The sequence below is a fragment of the Daucus carota genome, chromosome 5 (genome assembly GCF_001625215.2).
Source record: "Daucus carota subsp. sativus chromosome 5, DH1 v3.0, whole genome shotgun sequence".
Classification (NCBI taxonomy): Eukaryota; Viridiplantae; Streptophyta; class Magnoliopsida; order Apiales; family Apiaceae; genus Daucus; species Daucus carota.
In genome coordinates, this window is record NC_030385.2 from 25,847,664 (window position 1) to 25,866,802 (window position 19,139).

A 19,139-nucleotide genomic window follows, 5' to 3' on the forward strand; every position below is an offset into this window, starting at 1 on the left:
CAATGTTTAGACGAAACATAAACTCATTCATTCTGACCGCCCTCATCATCTTGAACAGTTGAATAATGACTATATAGAAGAGTTAATGGTTGTATGTGTAAAGCTAGTGCTTGCAGAGTTGGAATGGAAAGGGAGAGAGAAGCAGTTTTACTTGTACAAAATAAAATGAAAATGAATAATGACTATATAGACCTGGACGCTAGAAGACAAAGAGTCACAGTGTTTCAAAACAATGCTTTACACATGTACAACATACATTTGCTTTAGTTTTTCCACATATATCGCTGAGAATATTAAAAGATATCATTTACAGTCGAAGGAAAAGTCAGGATTTTCATTTTATTTGTAGAATGACAAAATGTGAGCTTTCTAAAATTATAGTTTACAATATTAATGGTTTCCTTTATATGTCAACAAATCTTCGAGTGGTATACCAACATCAATATTTTGAATAAAAATTAATAACCATAATATCCGACAACACAGTTCCACACGATTAGTTATTTACAGCCTTACGTACATATCAAATTCCAATAACCAATTACAACAAAAAAGTTAATATATATTACCACAGCAACAAATATATTAGTTTTACTATTTAAAACATTTTCGATATTACACATTTAGAAAATCTTGACCAATTTCATTATTTTTTAACTATTTTTCGCCAATTTCTTCAATTTACGGTTTTTCGTACAATTAAAAGATACTCCAGACACTAAGTCGACGAACATCCAAAATATGAAAACCCAAACATAACACATATTTGATGGTCATTAAAAAAACGTTGGTTATTTTAATTGTATGTTATAAAATTATTAGTCGCGATTAACTGCTACGAAGTTGACTTACATAATACTTTAAAATGAAATACCAGCTCTAATTTTTTGATTTAAGCATCCTATGTTTAGCGTTTTATCCAAGTGAGACAAAATCTTTAGCTTTCAAATGTTTTCTAGCAACAATTAAAATATATTATTACCACATAATATTAGTATCTATCTTATTTCCTGACAACGATTAGAATATATTATTACCACATGAAAGTTGACCATTCAAATTCATAACGTGTATTTATGATTTAAAATTTTGATTATCGATTCAAATTTCATAAAACCGAAAGTTGAAAACTTCAATTTTGTTTCACTCGGATAAAACACTAAATATAAATGTTCAAAGTGAAAATTTATAGTATCAAGAACAGGGAAACAATATAATACGTTATGGTTTATTTTAAGTAAATTTTATTTTCATTTACAATTTATACTATAAATAGTAAATGGAGATTTAAAATACACACGAACAGGGCAGTCGCCTTTTATATACAATCGTCGATAACGATATTTCAGACAAAATTAGACTTATTGACTGACTTTTTTGTGACTTTTAATCTTGATTAAATGATTTCATTTACATTTTTGACTATAATAAGTCTAGATTGTTTTGAAATACAGGCGGACAATGGTGACATCGTTTATATATATAATCTTTTCGGCACAGCATGGTTACATCAAAGAGGTCGAGCACTTGAAATTTCTTTCCGAATGTTCCCATTCCTTTAAAGATCATAACACATCAAACCAACTAATGCATCGGGTAAGAACAAATAAATTAACACTGTTCTTTTGGATTTCGTTTCATTCAATGTACCTTTTAATAATGGTAACAGTAATCGAGGTACAATCAACATTGCCTGCTCACACATACATAATCCATTGCAAGTCTCATCATGAACCGGGCCAACTGTTATTTGTTTCTTGTGCATTTTTTACAGAACATTGAAAAATGGAGATATATTTGAAAAACTACAATGTTTAGCTAAACAATGCTTCAGACAATTGTGGAATGGTTTATAAAAAATAGCAGGAAATAACAAAGGTTAGCCGCAGAAAAGTATCAAAATATGTATAACACAGAACTACTTAAGGATCGTAAGAGTTTATATTAAAGAGTTAAATTTCTAATATCCTCTAAAAATTTTGAAACAAACCATTATAATCATACATTCACAGCAAGAGCATGCTAAAATCTGATCATATGTGCAACCATAGCAATTACCGTCCATAATATGGCCTTCACCGGACGAATTCGAAGAACAGACACCATTCTGTGGAATTATTTCTTGAGGTCCTTCCCACATCATGCTGTATTTGCGGTAACGCCCTCTCAAAGTTTGGCAGTTCTTCACAAAATCACAACTAAAATCAGAACTAACAGATATCTTCTCTTGAAGACAAAGCGCACTATTATGAAGCAAAGTTTGGTCATATAGGGTTCTAAAAATTTGGTTAGCTAAAAAGGCGAGAGAGTCTTCATCTGCTATGCTCTCCAAAACATGCAAGTAATGGATAGGATTGACACCTTGGATCAAATTTTTGCACGCTTCGTAACACAACGCGCCTTTCACCCCAATACTGATGTTGTATTCCAAAAATTTACAAAACAACCTATGTGGCAGATTCATAAACGGTTCAACGACTTCATGCATCTTACTCCAGTCCAAGTTTTGAAGGAGATAGTCAACGGCTTGAGGAGTTTGATGACGAAACCAAACCTGAATGAAGAAAAATAAATCAAGGAAACCCTCTTCTTGATAATCTTGTTGCAGCAGAGACAACATAAACAATACAATGTCCACGTTGAGTATAATTAGTGGGGCCATGGATCTGGCCATCTTTCTCATATTGTAGAAAAAACAGAGTAGTAAATTACAAAAATATTTAGAAACCGGATTCAAAGCTAATAAATTACTGTGATATATATAGACTCAACTTTGGGCTGGGAAGCTATAGCGTTGTAATTCATTATTGTATTTTTTTTAATGCCGAACACACATTTAACATGCATTCGTTCTTGCAGAAAACGAAATGATTTTAAAAACTGACTTAATGTTTTAAAATACAAACAAAACATACTTTTTATACTGCATAAAGATAAATATATAACCACAAACAATGATTTAAGGGGAACACTAAAAATAAATAAATCACACATAGTTTATGGAAGCTTCGTCTTCATAAAATAAAATAAAATCACACTTATTTTCAAATTATATTTTTCATAAGATATTCGTAATAATTAAAGCTGGATTCAATAGTGTGTGCAAAATGTCTAACGAATGGTAATATAGAAGCCAATTATGAAAATGGGTCAAATAGAATTTTATCACACTGATTTTCGAATTATATTTTTCATAAAATATTCGTAATAATTAAAGCTGGATTCAATAGTGTTGAATATATAGCAACGTCTTTTTTGCTGACAATGTATTATATGATTGTTTGTTAAAGAATATATCTGCAGAGTACAGACTATTGTGGAATATGTGGAGTAGAACAGACTACATCAGTGTTTATTCCGGAAGTGCTTGTTGGAAGCTGCAGGTTAAACAACGTCAGAATGGGGACAGAACCACAATCAATTCAGGTTGGGATCAATTTGCAGATGATTTGGGCTTAGCAGTGGGTGATTTATGTGTGTTTGAAGGACCACTTAACTCGTTCCATCATTTTAGTGTTCGAATTATAAATGGTGATAGTGATGTTTGAAGATAACTTTGCCTATATTCAGTTGGATGTATATTTTTTCAAGGTGGAAGACAAATGTAATTACTTTAAGTATGGTTTCTCGTTGTCAAATATATGATAATAAATAATCGCCAATATAACGAAGAAAATAATAACAAATGCTTTTATGTATATATGATATACTATAAATGCTTTAACCGGGTAGTCCATAATAAAAAATATTACTTTTCAACAAAAAAAATCCCTAAATAAAAAGATGTAATCAAATATTAGATCATAAAAAACCATTTCATAAAATTTAATTTTTACCATACTTTCAACCTGCCTACATGTCCAAATCAAAATAAAATCAAGAAAACAGTTGGCGCATGTGCATGTGACGATGTCACCGAACATAGAAGGCCATTCTTTCCGGTAGTAATGACCATCACAAATTCTGTATAAATACGGGGCAATACGATCCTCTAGAATTATTCTCGGGACATTACTCCAACCCACATTGTGATCTACTCGTCGGACCATTGAAGTCATGACATTCCTCACAAATTCCGAATGGAACTATTGATTAAATTAATCTGGAATGTGTGTAAATGGCCAAAGCGTCATACTTTTTGAAACGGAGGGATTAATTTTTTGGCGGTCACACATATATATCCAGGAATTTTAAAAATATATATAAGCTGGAATATATAATTGCAAACTTATATCGGAAATTGCATGTCTACGCTTTACTGAAATATTAACAGGCGGCCGCTTCATTATTTAAGTGTTTACCAACACCACCACTAAAGTTACTGATAATAATAATAAATTCACAGCCGGGACATAATAATTACTTTATGGACAACGTATGAGCGTTTCACATTCAACCATTAACTCTGCTTTAATCTTTGGAAGAACGATGCAGTAAAAATATAAAAATTACTGCAGGAGAAGCTTGCATGCAAGAGTAATGAATCAGGATTTCCTTGACATGCATGTTCAAGGAAGATTATGTAGTAATTATTTTACTGAGCTATACAGATCATGAATGCAGGAGACGACGGACATTAAAATGAAAAATAGATCGTAAATATGTTTTTTAAAATATATTGCATATTACAAAATTCATGACTAAAATCCTCTGATTATTTTGAAGATGACCATTACAATTACACATTCTGGGCACGATGTACTTATAATCTCCTTGTATGAGCAACCTAGAGCATAAGGATCCATATTATGATCATCTTTGCCAGAAACAAAAAAGGAGCATACACCATTCTGTGGAAACATATCCTCCGGGCCGTACCAGAACCTGTAGTATTTCCTATGACGCCCATTCAAAGTTGTGCAGTTATTCATTAAATCTGATCTAAATTCAGCATGACGAATTAACTTCTCGTGTAGAATGATTGCATTTTCTTTCAGTGTGGACGGATGGTAGAGAGTTTGAAATATATGGTAAGCAAGAAAAGCAAGATTATCATCAGCTGATAGGTCACGCAGTATTTGAAGATGATGGACAGGGTTCTTACCTCGACTTAGTTTCTTACATGCAAAATAGCAGAGAGCGCCTCTAACCCTTGCTTTGAGGCAGTGTTTAAGAAATTGTTTGAAGACCCGACATTCAAGATTCCGAAATGGTTCCACGACCTGATGAACTGTACTCCAGTCTAGGTTGTGAAGTAGTATGGTGACAGCTTCTGGGGACTGAAAACGGAACCAGACCTGAATGAAGAAGAAGAGATCAAGAAAACCATCTTTCTGAAGCAGCTTGCAAATTTTTATGACAATGTCGATGTCCAACGACATCAAAGGTGCATTGGATGCAATGACCTTTCGCTTTTTTTGTAGAGGTGTGCTTGATATCTGAGTCATGTTTGGGTTAACGCAATTGTATCGAGTTATGATAGGATGGTATTTATATTGACTTAAAAGATAGCGTGGCCGCGTAACTATGCTCTGATTTTGTGTTACTCCAAAAAATTTGATTGAAGGGGAAGTGAACAGACAGGAGTTTTAGCGTGTCATATGTGGACTGTGCAGTTGAAATTATTTGTTCCACAGTTTGCTGTTAAGATGAATTAACTAATTTACTTTGTTAAATTTGGAAACACAATTTGGATCATAAAAAATCACTTCGAGAATTTGCATTATCGATCCTGTAAATAATTCAGAGAAAGAGAATTTTTAAAATTGCAACCAAAATATTCAGTGGAAAATTTTCATTATTAATATAATATTTAAAAGAATATTATATATTGAAAAATTAGTAGTTGAATATAATAGCCAATATTATGAAATTAAAAATTAATAAAAATTCTTCTTAACCCAAAACAAACACAACACACAAAAATGTATTCGATATATATAAAACACTTTCTTAAACTACAATAGGTGAATCGACACACTCTAAATGTATATGTAATATATAACACAATTTCGTAAACTACTTTATCTGAACCAAGATAAATATCGTTCTCTGGATAATTTTACCTCAGAAAATTCTCAAGATAATAAAATATTGTCTTAACCCAAAACAAACACAACACACAAAAAAGTATTTTATATATATATAACACTTTCATAAATTTAAAAAAATTAATAAATTTTTTTTTGAAAAGCTAGACATGAGGCTCTATATAATTTTTTGTCTAGCTCCATTAAATCTAACTATCACAAATTTTAAGTCTAACTATCACAAATTTTAAGTTGAGACGATTCTCATCGATGACAATGTGCTATTTCAAGAATGAATATGATGGTGAAAAGCAGGAGAGATGATGTTTATATGAATAGTTTTGAGTTAGATGAAAAGCAAAACCGTGTGTAACACGATTTCAGAAACAGCTGCTGTTAGTAAACTGCTGCTTCGCCTTCCTCACGTGCGCATATAATATCATAAAAGGTCTCGCCACGTCACTATGGGTCGTGAATTAAAAAAATTATGTTATGTACAAAGTTTTCGTCATTTTTATTGTAAACAAAATCATAAATTTATGATATTTTCCATATCATAACTATTAACTCACGTTTACACGTTTACATATTGTATATTTTTATGAGAGCATTAAAATACGTGCCAAGACCTCGTCCCTCAATGTAAACAGTTAAGGGTACGAAAGGAGTGTAATTTAGGAAAAGAAGCTTTTTTTCTCACAACTTCCCTTATAATTAAATACGAAATATTAACTAATTGGTCTTCTTTATAATTTTGTGCAGCCATCTTTTAATTATTAAACGCTTATAATTCAAGCAGGTGCACTTTTTTGTTCATTTTTTAATGAATATTATTAAATTGTTTGTTGGCTTTCATTTAGAAAAATAATTTATAATTCGATTCTTATTAAGGACATATTATTAAATTGCATTCGATTATATATAGTTTATTCCCCAACTAAAATCATTCGGAGTTACAAATTTTATAAACACCCTGTACACGAAGCATGCATGCAGTACTGTGCTAAATTGGCAATCAAAAGCTCAGTACGTAAATGCGTTAACCAATCACGGAGCAGAGTTCCATGCGGGGGCCACGCACGTGGGCTGCAAACCAAGCACAGTGCACATCTGAACAGTGAAAATGAGGAATCAATGGAGGAGCATGTGCCACGTCCAGTGGCAACCTGTAAATACCAACAACATTTGGACAAATTACCTAAAACCCTGATTTCAAATAGTGTCAAAAGTTGTAGGAATAAAGAACAGAGGAAAAGGACACAATAAAGGAAACAAATGACTTAAAGGTACAAAAGGGTAAATATGATAAAAATACATTAAAATAAAGGGAAAATAGATTTTTTTGCCACCCAACTTATTATTTGTTTAGAAACCTATCACTGAACTATAATTTTTTTCTTTTTTGCCACTAATGTTAGGTTCGGATTATTTTTTTGTCACTAACGTTAGGTTCGGATTTGATTATTAACAGTGTGTTATTTTTTTAGAGTTAATTGCATTTGGCACCCTTTTGATTTCAGCATGTTGCACATTGCACCTAATAGTTTTGGAATAAACACTATGCAGCCCCTTACTTTTAACCTGTAGACACTTTGCACCCTTTCCGTTATCTTCTGTCGTTACCGTAAACTTTTGAAGGGGTATTTTGGGAAATTTTATTATATTTAATTAAAATCAGACCTTTATTTAAATTTCCCGACCATCTAAATGATATTTTTCGAAAATTTAATTTTCGGTAGTCTGCAATATAATAGTGATCTGTGTCTATATCTTTATATGTAGTACTCCATATGTGTCCTAGGTAGTTTATCTTAGAGGACGAGAGTACGGATTTTTTTAGTCAGAATAGAAATCTCAAAATTAACTTATGGAACTTTATTTATAAAAAATGGGAACCTTAAAATACGTGACAAGTAGTGGTAAATAACTATAAAGTCAAGTGATACTATATATTTGTGAAGTCTTAAAATAATTCATAAAACTAAATTTTTTAGGTTCTTAAAATGCCTGTTAAACTCTCATACTTCAAGGTAAACTAGCTAAGGGACATATAGATGACTGTATATAATGTTATAGACACATATCATATCACCATAATATTGCAGACTACCACTATGTTTTTATAATGCTTAAAAAATAACGGGAGGGTTAATTATCAAGTTGGTCACTGAAGTGGGTTTAATGTATCAAGTTGATCACTGAACTCAAAACGGTATCAAGATGGTCACTGAAGTGGCCATAAATATCAAACAGGTACCTTGAAATATAAATTCAAGCACTAAAAAAATTATTTATAAAATTTTACACATTATTTTTGAATGTTTCCAAAACCAAGTAAAGGATTATGACTTCTAATATTTAAAATAATATATTTATATTTTATCAAGTTTATTTATTATTTATATTTTATTATATAGTTATTTTATTTTTTTTAGTTAAAAATAAATAGTAAATAAACTTGATAAAATCTAAATATATTATCATAAATATTAGAAGTCATAACTTTTTACTTGGTTTTGGAAATATTCAAAAATAATGTGTAAAATTTTATAAACAATATTTTTACTGCTTGAACTTATATTTCAAGGTACCTGTGTGATATTTATGGCCACTTCAGTGATCATCTTGATACCGTTTTGAGTTCAGTGACCAATTTGATACATTAAGCCCACTTCAGTGACTAACTTGATAATTAACCCAAAAAATAACATATTGTTAATAATCAAATCAAAACATAACGTTAGTGACAAAAAAAAATCCAACGTTTTTTTAAGGAAAAAAACACCAACATTAAATTTTATACAGAAAAAATAAAATAAAATAATTTTTAAAATTTTTTGGAGTCTCAAAATGCGTGTCCAACTCTCGTCCTCCAAGGTAAACTACCTAGGACACTAAGATATAAACACATATCAGATCGCCATTATATTGCAGACTAACACTATATTTTAATAATACCAAAAAAAATAACATAGTGTTAATAATCAAATCCGAACCTAACGTTAGTGACAAAAAAAAGTCCGAACCTAACATTAGTGACAAAATAGAAAAAAATTATAGTTCAGTGGTAGGTTTCTAAACAAATAATAAGTTGGGTGGCAAAAAAATCTATTTTCCCTAAAATAAACCATCTTCACTAATAGGTTTGCCAACAGTTTAGAAATAAGAAATGACATGCTTCGAGTTCTTCAATTTATTAGCTTATTCATCTCGGGAAATATTTATCTCGTGACTGATTATATTCCTGAATAATCCAAAATTTTCAAAACAAGAAATGACATATTTCAAGTTCTTCAACATAAAACCAAGTCAAACAAGCATGCTTGGCAGCTAGATAGACTACACTTTTTTGATCAACCGATATGACATTTTTTTTATTCATTGTGTTGTTATCAACTTACAAACTTTAAATCAACCATTCATATAAGGCATTTGACTAGCCGTTTATAACTTCTTGAATAGCTGTTGATAACTTCTAAAGTGAAAGTGGTTAGTGACAGAATAACTTTAATTAGCCGTTGATGAGCTTCAAAAAATGTGAGATATACATAAACATAATTTGTATCAAAAATCCTAACTTGTAGACCAAGTGCAACTTCTTTTAAATTTAGCCAAACGACCCATAAGACATCACTATGACTTTTAAATTATCAAACATTTTAATTGAAATTATTCAACACTTAAATTCTTTACAAGTCAAATTATCCCAACACTCTGATGACTTGTAAATCTATCACCAACTTATCACCAAGAATCATATTCTTTACTTTTTTAACAACACGCAACTTCTTTTAAAATTAGCCAAACGGTCCACAAGTGCATGTACTGCAGTCTAGACATCGCTTTGGTAGAGAAAGAGGGATACTACAAATTTGACATTATCCAAGCTACAGAATTGCATTAAGATAGGACCACATTACAACAAGATACAAATGTTCTTACAGGTATGGTTTTTGTTGCATACAGTAGATTATACTTCTCTGCTTATTAAGATAAGCTCCTTGCTTAGTGAACAACAAAGACATTTGCTCTTATTTTTTGGGAGATGGAGGAAGTATGATTCTGATTACAGACAATATTAAATATTTTGGTAGCTTCTTGAGCACTATCCGGCCAGTTTTTACACTTGTACACATTCCACAGATCTTTCGATGGTTGACACAGATAGTAATGCCACCATTGCTTCACTGTAGCCTTAGGTTCTTGAAAAGTCTGGCAAATAGTAGAGAAAAATAGTGAGATTAACATTAAACACCAATAATCAACAATGCGGTTTTACTTTCCCCACGTTACAATGTCATTACAGCGATGTTCATGAGTGTGTGCGCGACAAGAATGGCATTAAGGATCATTTGCATGTTATCTGAAGTAGCAGGATTAGATGTCATCATGTGCCTCTTATAGGAATATATATGGAGTATAATGGACATTATTCTTATATAGCAAAAGCGATGCACACTTTATAGGAAAAAAAACAGAAACTTTTTAACGGTATACTTGGAGCAGGATCTCTGACTGGCCAAATATAGAAAAAGATGTCCTACTTTCTCTGCATAATTATAGATATCAGAATGTTCTTCTCAGCTAGATGAAGCAAACAAGCAAATGACAGCAACTAGTAAGCAAGTGACAGCAGCTATTATATGTGTACATAATTGTGAACAAGTTATCATTTTATCTGAAATTTAAGGTGCTGTGCATGAGATATTGAAAAGAAGATACCTCTGTTCATTTCCATACCCTCTTGCATTGCTTCCAGTTGTTCTGTAATTGGGTAACGGTACCTGGTCAGACTCTATTTTCATGATGTCCTTCACAAGGAGGTCGAAGTGCCTCTTAACCTCCTCGACAGATTTCCCATCCACGGCCCTGGAGATATTGTACCAGCGGTCAGGGGTGTCCCTATCATATATTGCCAAAGCCTCTTCAAATTGCTTGTTTTGCCTTTGCGTCCAGGAAGAGCCAGAGCTTCCTGAGGATGAGATATAGTTTGATGACATCGTTACTAGGGGTAGAAGATTACAACTTTTGTGAGTAAAATTATTTGTATAGCAATGTGGATGATGGTGAAGAGCTTCCTCAGTCAAGGGAGAAGATAGTATGGATGACTGGTTTCCATAATAGCTCCTTTTATACAGGAAAAAGTGGTGCACCGGTGCAAGTAGGAGATCGAATATTTATTTTTATGGGAGGCACAAGAAGATGAGATCCCTTTTCTTTAGAGCCACAACATGAAGCTATTCTCAGGACACATGTAGTGGAGGAAAATTAGTGAAGAGTGTCAAAGGTGAATCTCTTTATGAATTCTCAGAAAGTAGTTTTCTTGTCTTTTATTTATATCATCACTAAGTGGATTTCTTAGGGTACCTATCAAGATAGATGTGCTGATCAGGATGAGCTCTTATGCCCACTCTATTAAAACTAAAGTAGACTACTGACATATAAGCACCAATTTGGTAAAGTCAATTAAGTCAGTTCTACACAAGCAAAAAAAATAAAGTTGCTTTTTAATTTGTAAAAAGTTAATACTTACCTATTGCTTGCGAAAAAGATGGTAACCTATTAGAAACAACAAACACCTACATAATACTCAACATAACACTGCCAGCTTTTGCACCTAATTAACAGAGAAACTGATCAGAATCCTCAAATGAAAAATCAGATTGCAGTCGAAACATATAAGGATTTGACTATTTTCCAGTTTATCTCATGCTAAAGCAGCCTAGTTTTGTGCACTAGTTTGATCACATGGCCTCAGAATGCCTCTATGCAGTTCTGGAACTGCATAGCTTCTTGCTGTTGTGTTGTCCCTCATATGCTATGGATGGTTTTTTAGTACTTAGTGTGAGGGAAAGGCTCGCGTCACAATGAAACTTAGTTGATTCAATTTGAAGTAACTAGTCATTTCAAAAGTTAACAGGAGACAAATCCATTCCCTATTGCATGAATAAAGTATTCTACTTGCATGTAACACAAGATGTTAGTTTCTTCATACTATGGTTTTTCACTTTTGACTCTGTATTTTCTCTTTGAACTATTAGTCATGTCCAAAGCTGAAGTTGAAATCCAGTCAGCTTAATTTTTTATCCAACCATCAAGGCAAAGATTAGATAGAGCAAGTATCCCCAAATTATCACCTGATTCCACTTGTTTGGAATCACCTGAATATTATCCTTGTCAGAAAGTTTATGTATATGATGCTCCCCTTTACAATATCATTGAGACCAACATAATACTTTAAGTTAAAAGGCATTTTAATAAATGATGCTTACTTATAAACTGAAAAAGAATTCAATTTGGTTGGATCAGGTCTTGCTGCAGCAAAGTATTTGACAAATTTTGCAGTTAACTAATCAAATGTTTCGTCTTTATCTTACACATGGCCTTTTCTGTATTCAGCCTTTCAAACAAAAAAAAATTGTAGCCTTCTTTTATCTTGTTCCAGATACTTTTAGCACTAATTAATATTGACATCACCATAATTTGTACTCAACACATCCATGCGGTGATTATCTTTATTCAGATTGTTCCGAACAAACTTGATTGGATGCTGGGTCCCTGTGATAGGTGCTTAAATTATAATAGTAGTCAAAACTAATAAATTTACAAGGAAAAGAAAATTTGGAGGAAACCCCCTCTACACAACTTGCTGGAATCCTTTAGATACTATCCACATGATCATGGATGATCCTGCTAATACGTGAGGTGATTGCTCTAGGAATCTCTATAAGGCTAGTCTTTTTATTGATATTTTGAATCCTTATCATCCTGGAGTCTGTTTCAATGAAATGCATTTCAAAGGATTCCTCCCTTTCACCCAGGAAAATGATGTTCATCGCCCTTGTGGTCCTTCCTTCCCCATGATTAAAATCATCTTTAATCTAACTGGCTGTGTTATATGTTAGATGACTGGGTTTTGTCATTGGGCCTTTGTTGATTCCTGTGCTGTAATGGATTAAGTTTATATCAGTAATATGTTTTGGCTTGTTAATGAACATGCTGATTTCTTGAGTTCCTAGCAACTTACGTCGTTCCAGTTAAGATAGAATCCTTTAACAAAGATATGTTTAATGAAAAATCTCTAGTCTTTGAATTGACATGGCAAAGTGGAAAAAAGTACTTTTGGTTATGGAATTTTCCAAATGATAAGGATCAGATAAGCGCATATGGAGCACAAACCAACCAATGAGGATTGCAGAATTTCATTTGGTAATTCTGTGCTCTCTTTTTTGGTTGATTGGACACATCTGTTGGACTGCACAATATATCTTTAAGAAATGAGCTTCTGGTTCATGACTTATCTTCATATATCATCGTCCTCTTAGACATGGCATCTTTTTTTTGTGAGAGAGCAATTACTGAATAGATTTCAGTTCTGAAAATTTCTTGTTATTCTCACATCAGCAATAATGAATAATTACTGTATAATCTGTTTTGGAAAAAACCTGTTAAGTATACATAAAGAACTGGTGCACCTTGTGTTCTTTCTGGAAACTAGAGATTAACAATTCTGAAACAATAGAAGACTTATCTTGTAATATTGTTTACATATGCAGCCTTTCGTTTTACTATTGCATTTCATATGTTGCTCAGAATCATAGGGTGATAAAAGTCTTCTGATATGAATAGGATCGCTAATACTTTAAATGCAGTTTGTTCTATTCTCGCAAGCTCAGAGATATTTGCAGAAGCCTAAGGATTACATTGTTTCAAGCGTATTACTGAAAAATTACTCACTAAAGCAGTCAAGCTCATTAAGCTCAATGTCATCAATATTTGAGATATTTGCAGAAGCTTTTTAGTGCCTTTTTGCTATGAAGCGTGTTATTTCTTCATTGAGGATGAAATTTTTCAGTAATTTTTATCTTTCGGCCTTCCTGTTTATATATTGCCTCAGTATATGCAAAAGCTAATATTATGGCATAAGTCATCCTAAGAATAAAATGCAGCACTGAATTGCAGAAAATTATGTTTTTCATTTAAGTTTGTGTTTCAATTTTTGATTTTCAGCCTATCTAAAGGCCTGATTCTGTAACAATAATATATAGGAAAATGCTAGAGACCCCAAAAGCTGTCTCAAAATTTTTCTCAAATACTGACGTGTCATCTGCGTAAATTGGTAATTTTCCTAATAATAATATGGAAACCCTGTGCATACACATGCGCCCACAAACTAAAACCAGTTATATGTCAGTGCCATGTCAATATGCATTCCTAATATGGATGCAATAACTCTCAAGTTCATTAATACATAAATCATAAAATTGTTGGTAGTCCTTTATTTCTCCTAATCTTTAGATGTTTACAACAGCTTGATGTAATAAAAGAACAGGTAGTGAATAATATCAATCTCTGTCACAGTATATCAATAGTAATCTCCCTTGATAAACTCATTTAGCCGCTTCATTTCCCCAGTTTGCTGGCCAACCACTGCTCTTACAACATCTACTATTGAAATCATTCCAACAATTCTTCCATCTATCACTGGGATGTGCCGTATTTGATTATCTATTAACATTAACAACTGTCAGTTTTAGTTTAATGACTTTCTCCTGAATGCAGGCTTTGTTTCTAAAATACTGATACAAAAACCTGTCATGAGCTGCATTGCCTGAAGAATGTTGGTATCAGATGTTACTGCTATTAGCTTGTTCTGTAAGTTAGGTGTATAGGTCAAGATTAGTACTCCTATAAACCACGTATCCTCGTAGGAGTAAGATCATAGTACAAAGATAAACCTGTCCAGTCATGACTTCCATGACTTTCGTGTATTTAGCTGGCCTTTCCTGGGCTATCATTTTCCTCAAATAGTCTGTTTCGAGACCAAATCTCAGTCAACCACAAGTGTGAAAATTAACTTGTATATAAATCGTGAAAAATTAGATATTGATCTTTCAAGATCGATTTAAAGGTTAATTGCCTGGTCTCTGCAAAACATGCTTTGTGTAGAATATTACATTCCATAGCTACAGAATATGACGTTGGTACCTCTTTCTGTGAAAATTCCTGCAATTAACTGGCTATCTCCTGGCTTCAAGACCACCAGGGAACCTATATTATTTTGTGCCATCTGTTTTTATTGTATCAGTCTTTAAGAACTACATACATAGTCCAAAAAAGCACTTAAAAGGGTATTATCTTATCTGTGCAACTGTAACTGTCATATTTATGAAAAAATTGTGCAACTTACTTGCTTCACTGCATCATGTACAGTGTCATCAGCGCGGCACCAGATCCATGACCCTACTTTCTCTTCACCCTTTGTCATCAATACCTCTGCAACTGTTGTATTCTCCAGGCCTTTATCTTGCATCGTAGGAGATTTCTCTTCTGTAATCCCCTTAGGCGTAACTGAAGATGGGACACATCCATAATGTGCAGATGCTTGCAAATGCCAGTGCTGTAGAACCGCAAGCCTGCATGTCTCTTGGTAAGTTCTAATTATTTTTGTAAGAGCATGCATTTTTTAACCTGGAAATGAATATGACTTCCCGGAAGATGTGCTTGAAATAAGACAGACAGACCATGGGAATAAATGAGTTCGAGATAACTTCCTGAATCTAACTTCTTAGAAATGCGGAATTTCTTGAGCAAGCAGGTTAAAGGAAAGAACACTTGTGTTGAGGGGTTTAATTTCATCCATAAGTTTACTTAACGTATCTGAACCCAAACCCTGAGATATATAAAGAAGCAAAAATTTGAAACCAGAGAGATAAGGAATACCTGAATGTTAAGTCACTTGCAACATATTTCTTAAGTATCTTAGTCAAATTGCAACATATTTCACATCATTTAAAAGAGTAAAACAAGTAACTGCAATGAAAAGCAATGCATTTACAGAATCTCAAATAAAAAGTAGCCTTTAGTCTTTAGATGAAGCAACTAAGAGCCTTGTATCAAATCCAAGGTATCAAAGGCTATAATATTTATTGCTTGTGTTCAGCTTTTCTAAAATTTCATTCAGAGCCTATACAGTACAGTTCTTTACAAAACATTTCAAATACATCACATTGTTGAACTTTCTTAACAGAAATGGGGGATCAAAGACAAAGATTTAGCTTTCGCCTACCCTGGTCAGCTCCATCTGCACCCACTCGTCGTCCTTCCCCTGTAACTAATAATCCGTCCCGTGCCACCTCAAACCCTAACCAGCCTAATGCCAACCCTACCACTGCTTCACAAGGACCACCATCACAATCTCAAGGTTCATCACAAACACCAAAAGCTCTTCCAAGGTCTACGACATCAACAAAAACATCTCCCAAACCCACTTCCACCGGAAGTCCTAATGTTACTAGGCAAACTGCAATCAAAACAAAAGACCCTGCTCCTACATCTACTTCCCCAAGTCAACCTACAGTTGAAACCCGAAGGCCTTCCTTAACCACTCCGCAGCCTGTAAGACCAGCCGCTCAAACATCAAAACAAGACGTAGAACAGAACTCTGTTCCACAAGCTCAAGCCACACCAAAACAACAACCCTCTTCACCTTCCCCTAAAAATTTTCAGTCAGGAACTTCATCTCAGACAACGTCGCAATCACAATTAGGCACACAACGCCGAGCTACTTCCAAATCCCCGCCACCTTTAAATGCATCACCTCAATCTAGAGCACCATCTCATACATCTCCCAAGTCCAAAAACGCCTCTCAGTCCCCATTAGCATCCCCTCCAAAATCCAGTGTATCAGAAACTGACTCTCAACCTACATCACCTTCTCGATCTCCACCTAGTCCTGACAATCATCTATCAGGAAAAAATACCAAAAATTTTCAACCAACAACAGAAACACCTACTCAAAAAGGCTCTCCATCTACCATAGAGAGCCCTGTGCCACAACTACAAGCTCACCCGGAAAAAGATATTACTGATGAGGTGATCTCCAAGGCCCCAATAGAATCAACGGTTAAGCCCATTGCCATTCCAACTTCGCAACAATCAGATCCTCTACCAACTAAACCAACTCCAATGACTGCTGAAGAAACGAATGAAAAATACAAAAAGGTATTGCACTCAAATTCCCCCATGTTGCAAGGGAAGCAATCTACCACAGCATCACATCAGTCAAACAAAAACAGGGCAGGCACGTCTCGCCCAAAACCTATGGCAACAAATGGAGAAGGGATATCTATGCAGAAGGAGATCAAGAATGACATCTCCAAGCTGACTCAAAAGATGGCTAGTGAGCAGGGGAAACCAGTGAGTGTTATAACCCTAGTCGGTGAAAACAAAGGAGCCACCATGCAAATAGGGTCACAAAAAGAAGGAACGGTCCACATTCACAGAGGCTATAAGCTCAACCCTGATGAACGCGCTGAAGCCACGTCTGAAGGAGACAAAAGCTCGGTAGACAAAAGACCAGAAGAAGCTAATACCAAGGAAGATCAGATGACAAAAGCATATATGAATAGTAATTGCCAGGGAATCAATAACTCTATTGTGTTCAAAAGTTCCATTACAGAAAGGAACCCTGGAGTTCACCTCACTCTCACTCAAAATCCAACAGAGCCCATCAAGACAACCACTAATGCAAACCAACTTGTGGCGCAAAAGGTGGAAGCCAGCATTACTCCTTCACAAAAGCTCACTTATGAGACTACAATCCGAAGGAGGTGCTTAAGAGGTCTCTTGATGGAATCAAGTGATTCTGATCCAGATAATCCCGAAAAGCCTCGACGCCATGGATGTCGTTGTAGTTATGGTGATCTGAACAAAGATAAGGACATAGATCTTCTCTGATCATGTTCATATGACAATATGTAAACAGTACTAATAAGGATGTTACATCGTCCACCTGAGAGGCATGATTTTTTATTGTTATTTTGAACACAAATCATTACATATTTACACAGTAATGTTATAAAGTGGTCATTTATTTTCAATAGCTTCACCTTCATACTTATAATTTACTTGTAACACGTAGTAGCCTGCAAGATATAACATGCAAGATCAACCCGAATCAAGATTCTTACACAGAATCTTTAATCCCATAATTCAGACCAGACTGAACAAACCACATTACCAACATGGGGGAGTGGGGACTTAAATCTTACAAGAAACCTCTTGTTTCTGTGATATTTGTTCTTACAATGAGGAGAGAAGAGATGGATGGATTGAATTATGCGACTGAGGACACGCCCCCGCCGTCTGATTGTCCTTCATTCTTTTTCCCATATGCTTTCCTTCACCTTCATGCAACAATCTCTTGGGGCTTGTTGAATATTGATCATTATCCTCAAATTTTATTTGCAAGACAACATTCATCTTGCCTCCTAAAAGCTTATTTTTTTGGTAACCATCTTTGTACTTTACCTGAAGTTGAACCATTTTCGGCCCAAATGAATGCAGGTTTTGCACGAAAAGCAGGGAGATCAGCCCACATTGGTAGATATTGATCAACCACAGGCTGGTTAGGGAAGTAAGGGTCATATTTTTCGTAGTTCATACTGTTGTAATCGAGACGTGAATGCTGCTTGTAATTATGATGTGATGCAATGCAGTCTGTTTAATCTGTTCTAAAGGATCAATTTCAGAAAATTCCAAGTGAGGATATAAATAAGTAATCAACCGAAGAATTATTCGTTAAGTATATACCCGAAACAACTGTTCTTGCTATCTTAGCATGGTCATGAAAAATAAACTGAGAAATCAAAATGGACTGCGAAAATATCCTCTGCTGTCCAGCCTGACTGAAAAATATCCGTAGCAGACCAATTATAGAAGTCTGATTGTCAAGATAAGCCGACTCCTCATGAAACATTTCCTAAAAATTTTATTGGCACTAACCATTACCCTACACTCGACTTATTCGAATAAGTAACTTTAGAACCATATCAGTTTTCCGAAATATGAAAAATACTACTAATTCAACACTTATTAGACGGCTGAATGGAAGCAGAAGAAGTTTATATATTCGCATATGCCAACCGCTTGTCATTTTTAATGGTTAGAAGGTTTAAGGGGGTGTATTCGATTGGGATTTTAATGCATTGTTTTTAGTCTATGGATTTTAATAGATTGTATGAGATTTTGATTTTGTGCGGATTCTTGATGAAATGTCGCAGAGTTGATGGGATTTAGGTACAATGCTTCAAAATCCCATTGAATTTGGTGGGATTTCAAAAAACTTAAAATACACCGAAAAATGCCACAAAATCCATCATTTTATGA

The 19,139-nt window shown here is 34.0% G+C and overlaps 3 protein-coding genes across 4 annotated transcripts; 1 reads left to right on the plus strand and 2 right to left on the minus strand.

Annotated features, from left to right (window-relative positions):
- Positions 1–9,881: 9,881 nt before the first annotated feature.
- On the minus strand, positions 9,882–11,241 carry LOC108222428 (protein RADIALIS-like 3). The gene is made up of 2 exons (XM_017396351.2): positions 10,692–11,241; positions 9,882–10,181 (listed from the first exon to the last, which is right to left on the minus strand). Exons 1-2 carry the CDS (start codon positions 10,967–10,969, stop codon positions 10,154–10,156), a joined length of 306 nt encoding a protein of 101 aa, XP_017251840.1. The 5' UTR covers positions 10,970–11,241; the 3' UTR covers positions 9,882–10,153.
- A 2,933-nt stretch (positions 11,242–14,174) lies between these two features.
- Positions 14,175–15,620, minus strand: LOC108222323 (CBS domain-containing protein CBSX3, mitochondrial). Of its 2 annotated transcripts, none has more exons than XM_017396243.2 (5): positions 15,160–15,620; positions 14,958–15,000; positions 14,708–14,781; positions 14,562–14,622; positions 14,175–14,477 (listed from the first exon to the last, which is right to left on the minus strand). In XM_017396243.2, the coding sequence occupies exons 1-5, from the start codon at positions 15,430–15,432 to the stop codon at positions 14,335–14,337; spliced, it is 594 nt and encodes a 197-aa protein (XP_017251732.1). In that variant the 5' UTR covers positions 15,433–15,620; the 3' UTR covers positions 14,175–14,334. The 2 variants fall into 2 exon arrangements, with proteins under 2 accessions (XP_017251732.1, XP_017251731.1); XM_017396242.2 differs by having other exon boundaries at positions 14,958–15,039; positions 15,160–15,617.
- A 381-nt stretch (positions 15,621–16,001) lies between these two features.
- LOC108221482 (uncharacterized) lies at positions 16,002–17,708 on the plus strand. Its single transcript, XM_017395356.1, has one exon. The coding sequence runs from the start codon at positions 16,002–16,004 to the stop codon at positions 17,706–17,708; it is 1,707 nt and encodes a 568-aa protein (XP_017250845.1).
- Positions 17,709–19,139: the final 1,431 nt, after the last annotated feature.

Excerpts from the sequence above, each read along its gene's own strand:
- LOC108221482 (XM_017395356.1), top strand. The coding sequence starts at position 16,002 with ATGGGGGATCAAAGACAAAGATTTAGCTTTCGCCTACCCTGGTCAGCT.
- LOC108222323 (XM_017396242.2), bottom strand. The coding sequence starts at position 15,432 with ATGCATGCTCTTACAAAAATAATTAGAACTTACCAAGAGACATGCAGG. Across the intron at positions 14,623-14,707 it reads TGGAAGTCATGACTGGACAG|AACAAGCTAATAGCAGTAAC; the intron begins GTTTATCTTTGT and ends CCTAACTTACAG. Across the intron at positions 14,478-14,561 it reads GGCAATGCAGCTCATGACAG|ATAATCAAATACGGCACATC; the intron begins GTTTTTGTATCA and ends TAATGTTAATAG.
- LOC108222428 (XM_017396351.2), bottom strand. The coding sequence starts at position 10,969 with ATGTCATCAAACTATATCTCATCCTCAGGAAGCTCTGGCTCTTCCTGG. Across the intron at positions 10,182-10,691 it reads GGGTATGGAAATGAACAGAG|ACTTTTCAAGAACCTAAGGC; the intron begins GTATCTTCTTTT and ends ACTATTTGCCAG.